Genomic DNA, 21,268 nt, shown 5'->3' on the forward strand with positions numbered 1-21,268 from the left:
CTTCTGGAGCTGCCTTCTCCCTGGAAGTGTGGACAAATGGCCATTGTATGTGGGACTGGCTTGGAGCAGCAAGGGGCAAGCTTGCTCCAGAGACTGACATCCCAGGGCACCCGGGAGCTGGTGTAACACCAGCCAGGTGTCTGGTTGGTTTGTGTTGGATGTGCTCTGTGGGGTGCATGTGGGTGTTTTTCAGGGTTCCCCAGGTAGGAATGCTGTGGCTGACTGTGACAATCAGGTTGTGTGGGCACTGAGCACTTCCAGCATAAATCATGCTGGAGAGTGTAACAGTGGCACAAAGCTGCCCACCACAGAGAGGCCTCATATTCCGTGCTGAAGCAGTCAAAGAAACAGAAAATGAGCAAGGAGACATTGTATTTTCACAGTAAAAATACCCAGTAAATTAATATTTTTAATTGCTGTTACACATAGAAGAAATGAGAAAAAAAAATACATTCCGAACAAAGAATTAAAATAGTAAAATCGGCATAAAAATGTGTTAAGAAAAGATCCCAGATCAACTGGCTGTACTGTATGTGGTGACCTTTACAATCACAGTAAAGAAAGTAAGTGCTAGAGACTTTCAAACATGGCAAAGTGCTGGACTCCCCAGAGGAGAGCAGCTGCTTCAGTCACATCTTTCAGTGCACTCTGCCTGGAATGTGTGGGAGAGGGGCTGGAGCAAGAGACTCACATGGGTCCAAGACATAGAGATTAGCGTTCAGGACAGACCAGCCACTCTGCATTCTCAGGCAGGCAGAACTGCCACTTACCCAGTGGCATTTGCTTTTTCCTTCCTTGTTTTTTTGTGGTTTTGGGGTTAGGTTCTTGTTTTTGTTGTTGCTTTCTGATTTTTGAGTTTTATTTAACAAAGCTTCAGGTTCTGCTGGCCTGACCCTGCTAGCACCATAGGCTTGGAGTAAGCCTCCCCAGCTGAATTAGGAGCAAGGCTTGGTCCAGCAGGAACCTGCACTAGCAGGGTCTAGATAAATATGTTTGTAGTGATTCAGCACCATCGCCCAACGGGCTGGTTTTGGTTTCTTGCTTTTCTTCTCTCAGGAAAAGGTGTCTATTTCCTGATGCTCTATCTTTTGACTGATCCAAATTGGCCCAGTCATGCTCCCACTGAAGTCTTGGTGGCTCAACCCCTGCATCCTGTGCTTCAGCCTCACTTTTGAGCCATCACACCACTCCAGTAGCTCACCTGACAGCAGCATAGTGTCACCACAGAAACAATACAAGCCACAGAAGTTTTGGCATTCCTGCCAACTGGCCACCTTTTTTTCACTTGTAGTCTGTCTCGAGTTGTGTATTTTTATTCTTTACGCTAAGAGCAAAAATAAAATAATATTAAGAAAATTTTCTCCAAACTAAGAAAATGAAAACCCATCAAATATTTTAAAGAAACCATAAAAATTTGCATTGTGTTTGCTTCTGAGTTCATATTAAGATTTTACTGCAGCTGCTTCAAAATTATGGTCCATTTCACATGTACACAGCTCATATTCCTTGGTGTGTAATTCCTTACCTTCATTTGTGTTTGTACAGCAGCTAGTGCTACAAGAACTAGGTAGTTTCTAGCTGTGGTCCAGATTTAGATCAGTGAACAGTGGCATTTTTATCCTAGTTGAGAACATGGTGATGGTTGAGTGCCATATTTCTGGATCAGCTTTTGTTCTGGGCTATAGGACTGGTGGTACAAGCACTTCCTTTGCTACAAAACCCACTGTTTCCTTAATTCGGGTGAAAAGAAAGGAATTCAAGAAGGATGTGCCGACCTTATTGATTCTATCAAGGCTTTCCCTCTCTGCTGATTTTAAAGCCAGTAAAACTTACAGAGAAATTACACATCCCTTTGAAAGTTGTCTCACGAAACCCATCTGACCTTCTGCAGACTGAAGGATGAACAGAATGACTTCATTTTCTGTTCCAGTTTTTTCAACAGCCACTGCAGACTGTGAGGTACTCTGTTTTGCCTGGATTATATTTACTCTTGCTAACAGTCAGGGACAAGACCAGACTGCAAAATTTGGATGCAAGGTTGGCATCTAAGAATTTGGTCAAGGCTTTTAGAAGACCTAAAAACCATTTGCAAAACTGAAATTAGAGAGTTGCGATTTTTAAGCTAAACCTTCCTTAGAGTTCAAGTGTAGCTGAGCCCATCCTGTTAACCAGCATGAATAAATATTTTGCATTTTCTTTCTATCTGATGCAAATTTAAAGGGCAGTCACATATTCCATGCTTTAAGAGAAGTCCCGCAGATCCCTAAAAGCAATTTTAACATTAAAGTTGGATAATACTTAGGATTTACATAGCATTTTACATCTTCAGAATGCTGCATGAGTATCAATCCTCACAATATCCTTGTGAGGCAGGTAAGGGCTAATATATCCATTTTAGAATGGGGTGAGGGCCTGGTCCCCTGCTGTGATAAGTTGGCATAGCACTGGCCCTCATACACCAGATATGGACCTGGCCCCAGAAAATTTAAGTGACTTACCAAAGGCCACAAAAGGAGTGAGTACGGATAAAAGGCAGGAGAATTACCCAGGAGGATTTCTGTCATGAGAAGTCAGCAACTTCCCATCCTCTTCCAAGAACACAGTTATGATGCCTCTGCTTAAAAGACCCCCTGTCTATATCCAGAAACCAAGCAAAGAGGCACCTGCCCACTGAGCTCTACAGTTGCTGTTTGCTTTGATCTGCTTCTTCCAGAACAGCTCCCAGAAATACCACAATAGCAAGCTGAAAATACAGGTGTTAGTGTCAAACTACGGGACTGGAAAACTTTCAAGAGCCACTATAAACTCTGCAAAGTTCCTCCTGGGAATTTTATAAACTTGTGTAAAAATATATTAATTACCTCCACTGAATACAATATGAAACCCTCAGCAATCTACTCAAAAGCCATGTTAGAGTAATTCTTAAACCAATCAGTCTTACAGTTGCTTCACTATGGAGGAGTAAGAAGCCAGGTAGTCAGCACAAACAGAGTAAGAGTAAAGCTGTGAAAATCCCCTGGCTTTGTTCTTCTTGACCTGCCATTTCTTCATGAGCACCACGCTGTGACTCAGCGCAGAAGCATTACTAGCATTTAAAAGTAAGCTGCAATTAGCACTGCTTCTTTGACTTCCCTGGGAATTCTGTGCAAGGAGGATCTGCCTAGGCAAAGAGGCTGAAGTAAACGTGCTGCATCTTTTATAAGTCCAAATAAAGAGCCAAAGGATCTCTAATTGGGTGATAACTACAGAAAGTAAACCAGACACGTGTGTAAGCTCAAGTGACCACAGACAGGGATTGCAGAAGGATGTTTGGATACAGCAGTGTGAAAAGAAAGCCTCTGGGCTTAGCAACAAAAGGAGCTGCCTGCTGGGGCAGGAACACTACACCACCTGGGAGGCTTCATTCCCTCTGTAATGTTGCTGAGCCAAAGACTGGGGGCTTCTCAAGGACTGTACTCCTGAAAAGGAGAAGAATTGATCAAACCTCCCAGTTTTACAGTGCAAAGACGCAACAGGAAGGTCCACAAAGGCAGTGCCACAGACAGCAACGCCATTTGTTACATATGAAGAGCACCCCTTGTTTGCTCTATTTCAGAGGGAAGATTACCCTTGCTGGGGTTGAGGGAACAGTTTTAATCCCAAGAAAAGTTATTTAACAGACTGCCAGCAACTGCTTAGTGCTTCTCGGGATTTAGGCATCTCAAAATTGTGTCAGATCACTGTCCACAGCAGCTGGTCTCTTCCCAGCAGGAAAGAGCCTCCAGGAAAATGGTCTCGTTCAAGTAATATGAATTAGAAAGAGGAATGCAGAGCCAGAGGGAGATTTTGAAGATTAAGAGCCTTTGCTGGCAAACCTCCAAGCCAGTCAGGACCCTCTTCATATGCTGAGGGCTCTGCCTCATTCCCAGGAAGGCTGAAGCTGTTGCAGCACCTTGGATGGAGCAGAGATGGAGCCAGTGTGACTGGCCAGTAAGTCCCAGCCAGGTCACTCCAGGTGACCTGTTACAGGATCGCAAGGGAACAACAGCCCATTTGGGCTGCACAAGTTTCTGCTGTCCCACCCAGAGACCTCTGCCACCAGAAACTGCACCTCTGATGGCCAGTGGAGAGGAGAGGCCTCCTAATAACACATCAAGACTCTATTCTGCAAGTAGCCAGCGCCTGATGGTAGAGCAGGACAGAAAGCAAGCCAAGAAGAAAAAGCAGACAAAAAAAGCAACTCAGCTATTTTCAGGAAGTTGAAGACTACTCATTTCTAGAGAGAAAACAAAGAGAATCAAAACTCAAGACTGTTAAATAAAGCTTACTTTATCACACAAGCATTTCCCTCAAAGCAAAGGGAAGCTCAGGATGTGGGGGATTCCTCTGAAGAACTGCCAGCTAAGGACTGAGTGTGCAGGACTGACCCATGCCAAGGAGCTGTGACTCAAAGACTTCAGTGTGCCGTTTGCTCACATGCTGGGAGGATGGTGGGGTTCACCCCAAATGCTTGGAGTTCCTCTTAGCTGGGTTAGTCTGTTGCAGGAGGAGATTTGCAAACAGCTGAGCTGAGTAACAGCAGGTGACATCTGCAAAGAGCTACACTGCAGGGTTCAATCTGTGGCCACGAGATAAGCAATGCTGATGAATGAAGATGGTTTATGGCTCTAAATTCCCTTAGCTGTTTACTCCAGGCAGGCCCCGATGTGCCAGTGAATGAATACTGACAGTATTACATAACAGCATTAAAGGGAAGGGATTACACGGGGCTGTGCTACCTACAGTGATTTCCCTCTCCATAATGCAGCTGACCTTTCTGATCCCTGTCTGAAAAGCAGCAGATGCCTCCACGGGGTCAGGGGGGTTAACCTCGATTTTTGTAATACTGGCTGCATTTGCACTGATGGAGAACTCATGGGGAGGCAATGCCTATTCCCTGCCAGGCACTCCAGGTGAGGCTGGAGAGGAGCAGGAGACCCACTCAGCACCTCTCAACACAAGGGAAAAGCTAGCAGGGTTCTATGTGAGTCCATGTGAGTTTGAGAAGGAAGTGGCAGGCGTTTTGAACACAAAGGACAGTGCTTTTCAGGAAGCTCTGCTGAAAAGGGGCTTTCTAAAAAAAAAAGAAGTGGTGAAAGGAGGATCGTCTACCACCAGCTGGCAAAACAAGGCAAACTACATCCAAAATCAGGGCCTTGATCACAGGAAATGCTCACACAAAGATCTGAGATACTGCAGGCAGCAGTACTAAAAAGTACTACTGAAAGTGCTACTAAAACTTAATGGGTACATGGAATATTACTTGTTAGGACATTGGGGAAAAAAGGCATAAAGATTAGACGCCTGTCTGCCACACTAAGGGCATACATTAAGACAATGAGTAAGTTCTGCTGTAAAAATCAAAGTTCCTCGTGTGCCCATTACATCTCACTGGTGGCTGCAGACACTGTGTAACTGTGTGCATGTGGCGAGGGGGAACACGCTGGCCTGGCTACCAAGATGTCCCTGAAATCCCACCAAACTCCTGCTCTCAACAGTTCTGCCACCTGCAGCAATGCTGACTTGCACCTAGAGACCTGCCCTGGAGCAGTGATCACTGCAGTCAAAGCACACAGCACTGCCAGCACACCTCTTGCCCTGTGCCCTCAGCTTAGGGTTCTACTTTCATGCTGGTTCTGCTGGGTACTGCACCCACACACTGTCATTGACTCCAGAGCTCAGCTCCCAGCTGGATATGCTGGTTTTACTCTCCCTCCATGGCTCCAGTTTGCATACTAAGTTTGTAATGCACAAAAAGAGACAAACATCAGTTAAATTAATTTTTACCTATGACTTTAGCAGAGATCTGTGCCTGTCTGCCTACACTCAAGAGCAAGCCTTTTAGCACCATGCATGGCCAAACCTCCTTCCACCAGCCCTCCTCTTCCCAGATATTCGGCATCAATTTCAAGACTTAACAAGTAAAATGCAGTAGTACAGCACTTCCAAGGAGGAAAATTTGAATGAGTAACTACTGCAGGGGCAGTCTAAGCTTTCTGATGTGGACTCCACACTGAAGTAAGCTGTATTCAGAGAAAGCCATTGAAAAAAAAAGTAATTCCCAAAGGTAATGCTTCAAAGAAGCAAAATCAACATCACCAGTGTGCCTAGAGAAATGGAGATCTCTCTCAGGGGTGAATGCAGCTACAGCACCTGAGATATAACCCATGTGTTCACAGCCTATTGGCACTCTGCCTAGCTCCTCTTCCTGAAGTCCTCTTCATCTCTGGTCTCCACAGCCGACAGCGCGATCAGCATTTGGGCTGCGTAGTACGTGGCCATGATGATGAAGCGCGAGTAGGGCACGGGGAAGCAGAACTCGTTGAGCGCGATGGTGAGGTCGGACACCATGAAGAGCATGGCGCCGACGCAGGCCGACAGCTTGGTCCATGTCCACAGGTCGTTGCACAGCTGCACGCCCGCCATCGCCCGCCAGCCCATGAAGCCGATCAGGGCGATGTAGACGGCCACCAGGTAGGTGAACGGGCCCGAGAGGTAGGAGTACAGGAAAGCATAGCAGGAGCTGGAAACAACGGCCATCAGCAAGCCGGCTTTGAGGTCCAAAGGCTTCATGCCAAAGGCTGAAGAGTACAGGATGTGTGTGATGGCGAACATCAGCAGACCTGGAGAGAGGCAGTGACACAGAAAGTGTGACCTTTCAACAGTGACTGGCGGTCAGTAGCAGAAGAAGATATTCCTTGCAGTGTTACCCCGTTAACACTACCAGTGAGAAGCACACTGACCACTCAGGACTATTTTATTACGAAAATCCATACATGGAGATAGCACCAAGCCCCCAACATAAATAAAAGCCCCAGCACAACAGCCAGGTACAGCTCTGCTGTGATAAAAGCCTTTCTGCTGAGAGGCCGGGTGAACTAAACTGCTGCAGAAGGAATTGAGCTTGTTTTTCAGGTAGTTCCTCTTCCCGTTTTGGGCGGAAGGTTGGGAGCAAGGCAAACCAAAAATCACCCCCTCTAACTATCCATAGTGTTTTGCTCATAGGTCATGAGTGGAACAGGAAGACTGGAATCAGAGCAGTGTAGGAACAAAACATGACAAAAGACACTAATGCCTCCAAACCCAGACACAAAGCCTGCCCGTATTTAGCCACAAACCCAAAGGCACTCAAGGACTAAATCTGGCTTCTACTCCATCTCTGCCCATAGCTGGGAGAAACCTAAGCTGGAAAGAAGCAGCTGGCATATTTCAGAGACCGCACCAATGTGATCTGCCAACAATTTTATGGCTATTTGCAAGATTCAGATGAACCTTACCAGGAATCAAACAGGGAAAATAAAATGCCGGCTTCCCTTTGAAGTGCAACACCCCTGAGAAATGCCAGATGTGGGTGTTGGAAGGTGCTGCTCATATATTATGCACTTGCCACTAATCCATTTGACAAAAATATGTCCCAATGTGTTGGTACAGCTGCTGCCTCCAAGCTGTCATGACAACTGTAGATAATGGGCCACAAACAGAGCTCAGCTCCTTGGGTCTTCTGGTTCCCAGACCCACACATGGTGCAGCTGCAGGCTCTCCAGCTTTATCCTGGCAGGGTTATTAGAGGAGCTGGAAGTTTTCATGCAGCTCAAAAGCATGAAATGGAGAAAAGGATCTGGGAAGCTGAGTCCTTCAGCAGTACACTTGCTCACTTTTAACACATGATGCACTGGTGTAAAGGGCAGTCACAAAAACCTGCAGCTGGAAGACGTTGTTTCATCCAACTGCTCTTGTGTTGAGGCAGCTCAAGGAAGTGGAAGTGTCTCCCTGCCTTTGGGGAGGACCAGACCAGACACTCACTGAGAGCTCAGCCATGGTGGGATGCAAAGGAAATCCACAGGAGGGAGGGGGCTGGTGGGGATCTGTTTTGCAGGGTGAGGCTGGAGAAAATGGACAGGGTGAAGGGGAAAGAAGAGAAGCACAAAAGAGGGCAACGAGAAGCTGATGTTTCACAGAGCTATTGCACTTCATGGGCACAGCACTGAAGAAACTGAGAAGGGACTTAGGACAAGAGCTTTTTATATGGTTATAGTGCGGGATAGGTTAGAGCCCAGGGAGGTGGTAAGGATAGGAAAGGTATGTCACCCTAGCACTAAGGAATGTTTTTTCCTTCAATGGCATTATATGGAGCATTCTGCAACAGGGAACTGAAGAATGTGTTATCCTTCATGCAGGCATCTGGCAGCAAGGAGGAGGAGGAGGAGGAGGAGAGGACAGGATGCAGCAGGCAAACAAAACCTGCAAAGGCAGGAGGAGTTTCATGATATGTGGTGAGGCTGGTCACAAAAAAGGGAGTCAGCTCCCAGGTTTACTCATTCAACACCCACAAATCAAGACAGGACCTGGGAAATCTGTGATGGCTGCACGGGGAAGGGGGTGCGTTTCTCTTGCATTTCTCAGACTTTAGCTTGGTCCTCTCAACCACATCACGGAGATCAGCCCTTCTCTCTGTCCACTTTTCTTCCCCTGGGTTTCCTCAGGCTGGCAATAAGGCCTTTTTGCTAGTCCCTGCCTTCTTCACCAAATGCATAAATTGTTTCTAAGTGCCTGCTATCAAAGGAGGTGGATATTAACACTGTAAAGTATCTTCTACATGCAGTAAGACACTAGTCAGGAAACAGCATGTTATTAATGGACTGAAACAGCAAAAATGAAAAAAAGTCAAGGGTGCCAGGAGTAGGTTCCCAGGCTCTCGCTTCCCTATAAAGTAATGAACAAACGTCCTTTTATAAACTCATTGTCTCAAAAGCTTTTCAAATGAGCCCAGTTTCCAAGCCTTTTCAGTCCAAAAACTGCAGAAATTGAACAGAATGTACATTTTTATCTAGTATTTCCTCTTCTCTCCTGAAACTTCAAATTCTCACAACTGACAACGTCAAAAATATTGTTGTCAGCAACAGCAACCTGATGAGTTTTAAATAGGAGAAAATACATTTTGCAGGCAAGGTGAAGGATGAAGTGGAGCAGTGCACTTTATCTGCTTATATCTGAAATACAAATTTTAACACTTCCCTACAGAAGGCAGTAGCTCAGTGGGCTGATTTTTTCAAAATGCTCCAACAGAGCTTCTCTTCTCCATAGGAAGAAAAAATGTGTCTAAACCCACAAAGCAAAACTTCTCAGTTGTGAGGTTAGGGTTGAAAATCTGACTCATTTGCAGATTAAAACACATCAAACAGATGCTGAATTGCTGTGACTGGTTAACCTTCCTCTAGCAGTAAACTGGAGATGGAACTTTGAGATATATCAGCTACACAGGAATGGAGAAGTGCAGAACAGTCCATATATGAAAATGGTCATGGGGAGATCTGGGCCTTGAATGTTTTCCAAGCCATAGCTTAAGGAGCAACTCCAGGAGGCAAAACCAGTTGGTCTGAGGCAACTGAGCCAGGTACTCCTGTTGGGAGGAGGCCCATCAGTGGGAATGTCAGCACTCAGCACAAAAGGGATGGCACCTTGAGAAAGCTGGCGCTCCTCAGCAACGTGGCTGAGGTTCAGCCAGATAGGTCCAATCCTCAGTGTCTAATCCAAACCCCAGCAAAATCAGTAAACATTTTTACATAAACTTTTAATGGGATGGGGATAAGCCTTCGGGAAGAATTAAAACCACATTCAGAGCATTTGGCCTTTCATATCTGGCACTGCACACACTTCCTTCTCATAAAGAAAGAGCTTGTGGGAATCCCAGAATAAAACTAAATACTAACCTCATGAGAGAGGGGAAAAAATAAGCCTTTGACTTTCAGAGCTGACAACAGCACAAGTCAGAAAAAGTCCCTCGTCTCATCACATTTTCCAGTGGGACAGTCACAGCAGTCAGTTCATGGTGGGTGTTATGTGAGATCCCTGTGCTGGTTAAATTAACTTTAGGAACCCCACCAGTCAGTTCAGTGAAGGACTCAACTGCTGCTGATTTCTTGTGACAGTCCAAGGCCAGGGAGAGCATTGCTGCAGGCAGGTTCAACGTGGCTTTAAATGATTAATCTGAATCATTATGTTCCAGTCTGCAAACTAGCAAAATAAACCAAGCTCGTTTTGCTCTGAGAGATGTGGATCTTTCTGTAGAGAAGACAGACCACTGTGGTAAGGTTTGTCCTTGACTGACCATCATTTAAATGTTTTGCAAAACAGACATGTCTTGTACAACAGGCTGCATAATTCACACTGATGAACATGCAAGTAGGACAAGATTTCTTCTGCTTTGGTTTCTGTCATCCACTTAATGCCTCCCTCAGGCTATGGGCTTGTCTATCAAAACATAAATGTCCTCTCCACCTGTTCTCCACTGAGGACCTTTGCACAAGGTGTCCCATTCCCAATCCTTACAGCAAACGGCTGACAGATCTCGTGCAGAGAGATAGGAGGTAAATACTTCCTGTAGCTTCATGGGAGCAGACAAGTGACATGAGCATTTCCTTCTCTTCCCCAGGGATTCTGCCATGCCACCTTCTCAACTCCAGCCAGCCCAGATGCTGTGACACATGCCAGGAAACCAAACCTGACCCAATTACCTCTCTAACCTCAAGAGAAGCTCAAGAGAAAGACTCATCCATTATGTGATTCCTCTAACCATGATGGATTTTAGTCAAGGGGTGAGTGCTTCCCAGCGCCCAGGGCTTAAGCTGTACATGAATAAACAAAACATGTGGCCCAGCAACTCATTACTAAATAAAGAGGGTAACAGCTGGGCTCCATGGCATCCCCTTAGGACTGACACTGTACTCACCATGAATGAAGTAGCCTTGCTCCTGCCAGATGAGAAAGGCGTCTCCTACTGCCGAGAATATGAGTCCCGCTAGGATGCGGCTGGCACTCCGGTGTGACACTAAGAAGTTAATTCCATGAGCCAGAAGGAAAACCCACAGGCAAAAGATGGGCAGACATTTAATGAGGGCACTGAACCAGGAGGGGCTGGAAGTTGGCAGCCAGAGGACAAAATAGACACAAGTGGCTTTAAAGAAGGGGACCAGTTTGGGGCCTTCGCTCTTCACCTAAAGAAAACAAACATTGAAAAAAGATAAATTAATAGGATCATCAGAAGCATCACTGGAATAAACTTCATAACAGAACTGTCTCCTTCCTTTTGAAAGTTGCTCTTCCATATACTGTCAGCTGGCAGTGTTCCTACCCCAAGAAATGCTGGTTGAACTTGACCATGATCCTCTGCCTAGACCTTTGTGACTCTCTCTGCTAAAAACACTTCTTGGTTGGCAGGATGGGCTTTAGATGGTGGATTTGGAAGAAGTTTTAGATACCTTTTCTCTTTATTTGTTCCACTGAAAATATTTAGGCCATCAGTCAAACTGCTCCGGTGCTCCGTGTCACCTATCATGTGTTTAGACTAACCCTTTTTATACACCTTTCCTGGAGCTGTGGAAATACTGCATGCCCAGATATATCCCAGCAGCAAACAAGCCAGCAAAGGCACAAATCTTCTCTCCCATTTTCACAAATCCACCTGCTTAGCCGGCTGCAGATCACCCTGAGGATACAACCTCTCTCCTAACCCATTCTTTCTCCTGCCCTGTAGCCTCATGCCTGGGGCTTGCTGTTGGCATCACGAGCTTCAAAACCCAACACATCAACCTCCCAGGTGAGGATGTAACTTCCTCAGCTGACTAATACCAACATCAACCACATGTGGCTTTGTTCTAGCATTACACTAATAATACAGTACCTATATTGCAGGAAATATTTTGACTCAGGGCTCTACTGTGTAAATACAGACACAAAAAAGCAGCACAAGCACTTGGCTACTCATAACAAAGCCATGAAGCAGGGGCAGGGCACAGAGCTACAGACTCCACAAGCTGGGTCTGCTCTTGACAAACACTCAGCTGAGACTACTTTGCACAGTGATACGTATTGTGTTCACTTGCCCTCCTCACATTTCTGCATTTCAGTGCAGGTGGGGAAAATGCCACATGAGAAACAAAGCTATGATTTTATTTGCTCCCTGGAGAAGAGCTGAGGGCCAAAACAAGGAGCAAAGGAAAAGACTGTAACTGTTTCCATGCCTGCCTGAGCTGTGTCCTGGCGTCTTACAGGCGGCCTGTTTTCTCTTGCACCTAAGGCAGTGCAACCCCCAGAGCTCCCCTGCAAGCAGGGGTTCACTCTCAGTCCTCTCATTTCTTTGGTCAAGCAAGATTTATTTGCTTCATATCACAATGACTTCCCACTACTCATGGCCAGAGCCCACAGAGGCCTCCTGCCTCCGTGGAGGAGGACACGGGAAAATTTATTGGCATCCAAAGTGATTTCACACTGTGAAGTCCAAACTGGTCTTTTGGTTTTTTCCCAAATAACTTGATCCTTTTTTTGCTTCCTGCATCATGGGACATTGCCATGACCAGAGTCCATCTTCCTTTGATGCAGGGTGCCTTGATGCAGATACCTAGAACAGGTGGAGACTGCACAGGAAACATTCCATGCTTACAGTGCTCAGGTCATAATCTCATAAAAATTCCAGAGCTTTTACGGGCACAAGCACACAGAGTCAGGTGGAGTGGGAAGACAGAGACAGAGGCAATGGAGGGCATCTTCACATGCAGTATTTACAAAGGGAATGCAATCTCTGAAGCAGTGAGGCTATAAATAAAGGGCATCCCAAGAAGACAGTGCCTTCAAAATTTTTCTCACATCTGATGGAAATTTCCCCAGCATATCAGCAGTTTCTTGGCAGTAAGGTATTTCATCATACATTATTCATAGGCTATTGCCAACACAATTTTTAAACACTCCATTAAACAACCAGGCTACACAATTCCCTAACAAAAGGACATCAGCAAGCTGTTAACTTTCTTGTATTACATGGGGAGCTGTCATGAGTCCTCTACTTAGGCTGTCTAAATTAATCACCATTTACTACTCCTTGTCTGCGTTCCTTGGGAAAATTCTGGCAGCAAATAAGAAATGAACTTGAAATAAAAGTCATAGAAGCACATCTAGTCTCACAGTACTGGGGTTGCCTGCGAACTATCAAGTATTGTAGGGGAGAGAGTGCGTAGAAGCATACAGGAGGGTATTTGGGTTAATAAACATGGGAAGCTTTATTTTAATACTTATATTAACAGAAAAACATCTGCTAGGAGCAGTTACCATTACCATCACAGCTTGCCCTCCCCTGTGTGCACACATGATGAGGCTTGGTTTTAATGGTTTTAATTACACTTGTCATTTCCCCAGGAACCTTGCCTTACTGAAGCTAAGGTACACACTTATGCAGAATTATTATATTTGCTTGGTAAGCTTAAAATTACCTTTTCTCACTATCTGAATGTGAATTTTGCAAGCCCAGAAGCTTTATTTTAGAATAATGGTTTGTATTATTTCCATCCTAATGATAATTGAGGAATTTTTCATGCATAAGAATTATAGAACCCTCGTGTAAGAATGACCTCATACTTCTGTAAGGGCTACAGGTCTCTAATCATTGACACTTTATTTCTTTACACTTTTTTCTCCAAGTATACTCCACATGAGTTATTCCCAGCCATGCCCTTGCCCATCACTGAATGCTGCAGCTCACTGGAGCCTCTTCTATGGCTCTGACCAAGATGAGAGCCTCATGAGTGGCACTGGAAATACTTTGGAAAAATCCTCCAAGAAAAACTGAGGCAACCAGAGGGTGAGGCTGGAGATTGTCCTCCATTTGGTCATGTGGCAGAGGCTTGGAAAGAGGTGATGCGGCAATTTGCCACCTGAAGGACAAGTCAAGACTGGTATTGGAAAACCATGTACCAACATGACTGGAAGCTGTGGCTTGAGGAAAGCCAAGCATATAATCCATGACGGGATTGGCCTGTACCACAGGGAAGGGAACATTATTTCTTGGCTGTGTGGATAAATTGGATTAAACCACCCATTTCCTTTGTCCCTGTGTCTCAGAGTTAGAATGTGAGATGGGGCTGGAAAAGGAAGCACTTGATGGAGGTGACAAGATCCTTTTTGCTGATGTGTGTGATTGTCATGGCTTTAGGCTGGGTTTCACCATTTTGTCACAAATTCTATTGCATTTTTCTTCCCAATTCTTTTCTCCTGCCACTGCTAATTTACTCTGTGCTGAAATGCAGTACAGAAAGTATCTTGAGTGCAATAACAAGGCAGTATTTCCAAGTTTTGAATTTCTAAACTGAGCAAAATTCAGGGCTTTTTCTTAACTGCTATGACTACTAAGTTACTTATTTAAAGTTAGTTTAAACTGCTGTAAAGCCACTATCTCTGTATTTGTAGAATTACAGTAGAAGTATTATTTATTAAATTATCTGTATCTAACCAAATCCAATTAAACCCTCCAAGACTTGGGCAGACTAGGAGGAAGTTGTGTCTTGGCTCTCACCAAGATGCCAGATGATCTCCAGAGGACCCTTCCAATCTCAACTATTCTGTGATTCTGTGATCTTCAAACAGAACATGGTACTGGCACATGGAGCTCTCTGGAGGCTCAGGGCTTGGATATCCACCTTCCTAGGTGTTCATAGGTTTACAGCACCCCTTCTTGTTTTGTCTGTACTCATTCTGCTCCAGTTTGAAATACTGCTGCATACAGCCTGTGCTGACTGCTGCAGGTACGTAACCAAGCCAAAATTTACACCTGGCTCCTCTACTCCAGAATAAGCCCCATCCACAGAGACATTTATAAGACAGTGCCCTGATTTTCTTTAACATTTTGGAGACAATTGTCTGTATCTATGTCACAAGTGGGAAAGCAAATCCAGCTGCCACAGGGAGGGAGACATCTTCCTCCTGAGGCACAGAAGAACATCAGAAGCTTGTTGCATTAAAATGCTTAAGTTGGACAGAGGTCACTGTTCCTAAGCCTTGCACTGATCCCAGGAAACAATGTGGAGTATCAACTAATGCTCTTCCCTCTGCAAAGTCCCCTAAATCAGCCTGCACAGAAGATGAGTATACAGACACCAGCTGTGTGCCAACCTGCTGTGGGGATATGGCTCACACCCACTGGGCTGCAAAATGCTGCTTTCCAGAAAAAGTGCTGTAAAAATAATACCCCAGCTATTCCACTGAGCAACACTCAAGCACAACTGTGTGTGCTGGCCAAAAAAAGCTGGGCTGTTGTCCTCCACCCAGCCCTCCCATCAGCCTTGCACCATTTTGTGTCTGAGCTGCTCCTCCTGGCTTTTGGCATCCAGCATCATGGATCCTGCCTTGGTTCTACCCTACTGTGACAATAGCTCTCACCCCCAGCTGTGTGCCAATAAATTTTTATTTGGCTTTGTTGCCATGTTTGCTGCCACTGCAATCCCATGGCCCCTGTTTCTCAATGTCCAGAATACGTGGCTCTCTGCAAGCCTCTCCAGCTCTGCTCTCCTGCAGGAGCAAACATGCTCCAGGGGGACAACCGATTGCCTATTGCCATTTGTCAAGGAAGGTACTGGCTTGTACATGTCCCAAGTTGCTCCTGAATAAAATACTGAAAATAAGTGCTGGTTATGAAGGGTGGCGAAGAGTTACTGAACCAGCCAGTCAACCTGCCTGAAATACTGTGTTAGTGCAATGTATCTTCGCAATTAATAAGAGGGTTTATGTTCATGCTGGAGATGCCAAGGGCCAAGCATCCAAGGCAGATGGCTCCTGAACAGGCTCCACACGCTGCAGGAAATTCAGGGTGATAGATGAACCCTCCTCCCCACAAGTGGAAACAAGATCGTAGAGGCTACATCTAAAATGGATTTGTAAAACAGCAAATAAATCACCCAGAAGATGGTACATGATTTGCCTTTGGAAGAATTTGTGTGCTGATAATCCTGTCTTCATCGTGCTTATGCCATGCAATGAGTTTTGCCAGGTCTTTATTGCAGCTTCTGGCACTCCCCAGCACAACTCAAGGCCTCTGTTTCTCCCACAGGGGTAATGCAGTGAAACTCAGCTCATGCTCAACTGTTCAGTCAGACCTGTTTGCAAGGGGTCAAAAAATCATGGTTTTGTCTGACAGGAGCCTCTGTTGTTCAGCACAAGCCAAAATAACAGGACTCTGTCTGAATACTTCCAGCCTGCAAAAGGACCATTCTCTCCTCCCAGCTCAGACACATGAGTGTCCAAGGCAGCTCTTCCGCCCCCAGGGTCTCTTCAACTCCTGCAAAATAGGGCTGATTTGTTGGTTTTTGTCATTCCTCCCTCTACTCCAGCAGCCTGGGTACTCTCTTCCCCACCTCAGTTAAGCAAAATAAGGTCCAGCTGTACTTCCAAGCTTTGCTCCACAACAAACACAGGGTTGAGAGCTAGAAATACCTGACTTCTTTTTCTTAAGACCAAGCAATGGCTATTTGCCAGAAAAATACAATTAAAAAACTGGCACAGGCCCTCACAGTTCTTGGATTGTGAACTCAGCTATATTGCTGCACAAATTCTTGGCAACAGAAAAGTCACCCTTTGGTGGAGGCACAGAGGAGCAGGCAGTGGGTGAGGATCAATCAAACTGGCATCTAACAAGGGCCCCTGTGCACAGCCCTGGGCTGCTCCAGACACAGCTGCATGCAGGAACAAGAACCACAACAAAACTTATTTTCACCACCAAGCCAAAATGCTACCCAACTAGCATTTACATTAACACTCAACCTAATCTCCAGTTTAACAATGGAGGGGATGAAAAGCTGTCAGCACCGAGGTTAAAACCTTCCAGACGAGCGACTTCCCCTCAGATGCAGAGAGAAGCACGAGTTTCCCTGCATATGCCTGGCAGCAGGGCAATGTTTGCCTGTGCCAGCCTCTCCCAGGTGGAATGGCAGCTTGACTCCCCACAGCGAGGCAGCACGCCCGGGCACCGCAGGGCACGGCACAGCCACCCAGCTGAGCATCAAAAATGGGGTGGTTTGTGCCAGGAGAGCCGGGGAGCACATGAACGAGGCTCCTCGTGCTGTGACAGCGCCGGCAACACGAGATTGCAGACACCACTCTTGCAGTGTAAGTACAACAGCAGCCCCGTCTTGTCTTCAGATGCTTAAGGGAGAAGAATGCAAAACACGCTGGGTGCTGAGCAGTCACACTGACCACACTCACAGGGCAGCTGATGAGGCCAGGCTGGCTCAGCAGCCGCTGTGACCTGGGAGCTCTCGGACATTGCAGCTCTCTGCTGCTACACCTGTAAGATAAAAAATATGCATCTGCAGACACCCGGTATGTAAAAAAGTCACAAATGGGAAACTGGGGTCTCGCCCTCAAAAGACTCCTTGCAGGAGGCTTTAGAAATGTAGGGAACAGTCCCTCAGGAGCCTGAAGTAGATTTAGGTGGTTCTGGAGCCAAGGAAATCACCCCACTGCACCAGGGCACAGCTTGTGCCACGTATTGCAAGAGAAGCCCACTCCTACTTCTTGCCTTTTAAACCGTGACTGCGCAAAGCTCTCTTGAGACACTGGACCACGGTGTTCCCTCCAGCAGTTAAGGAAGTTACAGTATCCATAAAGTTATCTCCTGTACGGATAGAGACGAATCCTGTTAGCTCAGCTAATGAGCTATGCAACAGTGTCTCTGGGACCTTCCTGCACTACCCAGGACCTACTGCTATTAGGCCAGGCAAGGATGTCAGATACTGCTACACCCACCAATACCTTACAAACTCACTAGGGTACCTGCCCTTGGCTTTCTGGGACTGCAGGGAAGCCTTCAAGGTGGTGAAGCCTTTCTTTAGCTGATGTTAACTCACAAAAATTGCAGACAAATACATTTCACCCTGAACTCAAGACTCAGCTTGGAAGTACGTATTTTTGCTGGGGTTTGGTTTTGGGGGGTGGTTTTTCTTTTTTCCATTACCAGTCATCTGTCCTGTCTACCAAACTGGCACACGACCACAAGCAGGGCTATTTTAAAAACCTCTTCTTGACCTGCAGTACTAATGACTGACCCCGCATCTGTAGCAATCCTATAGCTGTCAGCAGTTTCAGAGAGTATGGTCAATAACATGCCACTGCCAAGGACTAACAATGTTCAACTAGTCAAGAGCTCAAAAGTCTCTTCAGGCCTGCAGGGGCTGTCAGAGACTAGTGCTTTCAGGGTAGCTCAATGGCTCTCAGAAATGAAAGCAAAAATATAGTATTTGCCTGCCAGCATCTTATCTCAGAGCAAAGACTGCTTTTCTCTCCTGAGATTCCAGATCTTCCCTTTTGTGTAGCAGAAAGCAAGCCTCTCCAAACATTTCCTTTGCTGTAACACTCACAAAAGAACCCCTTGCAAATGCTTAAAAACCTGAACCACAATGGGTCTGTCTTTTCATTTTGCTTGTCAGAGCTGCAGTGCTGCCACAGCAAGGGCACACACCCTTCCTCAGTGAGGTCAGGTGGAGCCACATCCCAACTGCTACCCTGGACATCAGGAGCAGGCTGCGAAGCCACAGGGAATTTCAGAAGCCAGGCAGCCAGCACCCTGAAATGCACAGTTGGTACCTGTCCTAGGCAATTCCTCTCAGGATGGGAAGGGGCAATTATTTAGCCTGTCACACTAGAATCCAGATAAAAGAATTCTACAGCTTACAGAAAAGTCTGCACAACTTATCCTGGGGAGGGCTTCCAGACCACAAGCACGCATTCTCAGGAGACTCATCATTATTTATATCACACTTTTCTGTGAAAGGAGTGCAGACTTCTGTTGCCCAGGAAGAAGCAGTGTTAGGTGAGCCCAACAGGCGAGCTGCAAGGCACAGAGCCAGAGCAAAAAGCAGCACCCCCGTACAATGCCCATTGCTACAGACAAGTGCCACCCACTGACATCTGCCTCAGAGCTGTGTGGCAAAACTGGAGCCTCTCTCCAGTCTCTGGTGCAGACCCAAAATAAAATACCCCAGGGAGTGCTGTCAGTTCTTTCCTTGCCAGCACCAAGGGCAGGCTGAATCTCCAGGTAATAGCAGAGAGGGATCTGCATAGACAGTGCTTTGTTCCCAGGGCTGAAGTCCATCTTTTGCCTGCATCTCCCATCTCCAGCCCTATTTGCACCCCACAAACCACTGCAACATTTATGTACTTGTTGGAGGGCCCCAGCCACTGTCATTTCGCTGTGGCAGGGGGGATGCATGGAAGAATGTCTACCCAGGGAAAATGGGCACTCGGCAAAGCTCTACCCTGCCCCATGCTGCTTTGCCACCAGGGATTGGTATTTGTGAGGGAAGGGAGGCCCTTCCATCCAGAACCAACCTCTTCAGCAGAGAAATGTCCTTTTACCTACAATCTGTGGGGAATAATGTGGGTCTAAATGAAGGGCATTGCAGGAGCTGGTGCTGCCACAGCCCTTTGCAGGAACAGCTAAAGAGCCATTAGTGTAGCCCAGAAGGCAGGTGGCACACAACAGGCTGTACCAGCCCTATCAGCCATTGCCAAAGACATGCCCAGGGTGAAACCGCCTCAGGCATTCAAAAGGCACTTTTGCAGCTCACCTTTCTGGCTCACACAACAGATTGCTGCACACCTGCCAGAGGTGAGGCTTTTGCAAAAAGAACAGGAAGGAAGAGCTGAAACAGGAGGGGAAGGCAGCTGCCAGTGACTGGGAAAGCTGGTGGCTCTGCACAAGAGACTTTCACTGTGTGAATCCTCACAAGGGGCTGCAATAATACCAGCAAAAGCAAGTGGGGCTGTGCTGGGAAGCCCAGGAGGGACTGCTCAACTTGTCTTATGCCTATCAGGAAACTGAATGAAAAGCTCTACTCTACCTGTGTATCATGTCCTGCAGCTTGAAAGCTTGTGAAATACTGATATTAAAGAAAATCAGAAGGGAAAAATAGCAATGCATCCCAATAAAGATGTGTATTTAGAGAGGTGCTGCTCTGGTACCTTACGAAAAAGCAGCAGCCCTCCTCATGTTATCATGGGATCGATATGCTTATGAGACAGGAAGGTGTTAAGGTCAAAGGATGACAGCAGAGCCACAGATTTTATTTCCAATATCTATTCTTGTGTCAAGATTCTGTGACCTGGATAAGTCAGTATCACACACAACTTACCTAAAGACAAATTGGATCTTCCCAGCCAGTCTCAACAGATGTGGAATGGGCAGGTGCAAACACTAACCTGCACAAACACTAACCCATGCACTCCCAGGACTCACACTGATACACCAAGGCTTTCACTTGCAAAACCCCTGCTGTAATCAGGCTGCATGAACAAATGCAGACCACACTCACATATGAGTGTGCAGCTGCTTACCAGGGTTATGCCCTTTATATTGAAGGTGCAAATCCAGAGATGCAACCAAGTGATGTGGAAACTTCATAAATATCAATTAAGTGATAACCTTGTCATCACACTCCTTTTATATCAGGGTTGTAGGGAAAAGCCATGAAACTTGCTTAGTTCCTCCTGCAATGGAGCACAAGTCAGCACTAATATCCATGCCCTAAAAAACCCAAAAGACACAAGCAAATAAGGATACAGTAGCCAAGCCATGGCCTCAGCCCAGTTCTGCTGGAGCCATGGGAGCACGTAAATCTGAGGATCTGTCTGGTGTGCCTAGAGTGTCCTGAAAAATGAGCAGCTGGCTTAATGTCAAACTTCTCTCAGTCTCAAGCAATGATTCAATCAGAGGCTACTTGCAACCAGCAGAAATGCACTCATTTTGATACATAATAGGAAATTTAATGCCTGATGCCAAATGATGCCATATCTGCCTCCAAAATTGGTATCTGGTGAGAAGCAAGACATGAAACTTTACCATTCATTCAAATTTAACAAAAGCCTCAAGGCCAATTTGGTAACACAGGTTGTCTCATCTTCCCTCAGTTTTGGCAAGAACGTCTTGCAGTAATCTACAGGAATTAGTGTTTGGGAGAAGACTAGCCTGCTGGTAGAAACACGGCATTTCCATAGGATCACAGCAAGGTGAATCAAAAGAACCACCATCCTCACTAACAGGCAGATTTGCAATACAAGAGTCAGCCTTGCAACACTGACTAAACGCAAGAAGAGATGCAAGTTGCATTTATCCAGAGCAAAACTGGATCTGTGCAACTGTTGAGTCACAGGCTGCGGTGTCAGCCCCTGGGCTCTGCTGGTGTCTGAAATCCTTCCCACCCCAGCACACTTGAAATCTTCAGGAAAGCTCTTGCCCAGCCCATCTACTGCCTTTCAGCTCTGGTGGTGTGTAAATTCCTAGACATAGTTTTCTGTGCCGTGTCGCCTGGATACTTGTTCACGTCCAGCATTACATGGAGTGATGCTCTGGACTGACACATCTGTCACACAGAAACCTGTCATTAGCTGAAATGCTATTTAGATTATGGCAGTATAAGAAATGGATATAGGAAGG

The 21,268-nt window shown here is 46.1% G+C and overlaps 1 protein-coding gene and 1 long non-coding RNA gene across 3 annotated transcripts in view; one reads left to right on the forward strand and one right to left on the reverse strand.

The window, feature by feature from the left end:
• LOC116445955 overlaps nucleotides 1–17,721 on the forward strand; it is a 27,275-nt gene extending 9,554 nt beyond the window's left edge. Inside the window, exon 2 of the long non-coding RNA XR_004240964.1 lies at nucleotides 10,451–17,721. This is a non-coding gene — a long non-coding RNA (uncharacterized LOC116445955). The remainder of the gene's footprint in view (nucleotides 1–10,450) is intronic.
• TMEM86A (transmembrane protein 86A) overlaps nucleotides 799–21,268 on the reverse strand; it is a 26,738-nt gene continuing 6,268 nt past the window's right edge. For both annotated transcript variants that reach the window (XM_032113145.1, XM_032113146.1), the window contains 2 exons: nucleotides 10,748–11,012; nucleotides 799–6,641 (listed from right to left, as the gene is read on the reverse strand). In XM_032113145.1, coding sequence (XP_031969036.1) covers nucleotides 6,214–6,641; nucleotides 10,748–11,012 — 693 coding nt within the window. In that variant the 3' untranslated portion in view covers nucleotides 799–6,213. The remainder of the gene's footprint in view (nucleotides 6,642–10,747; nucleotides 11,013–21,268) is intronic.

Source organism: Corvus moneduloides, chromosome 6 (assembly GCF_009650955.1).
Source record: "Corvus moneduloides isolate bCorMon1 chromosome 6, bCorMon1.pri, whole genome shotgun sequence".
Taxonomy (NCBI): domain Eukaryota; kingdom Metazoa; phylum Chordata; class Aves; order Passeriformes; family Corvidae; genus Corvus; species Corvus moneduloides.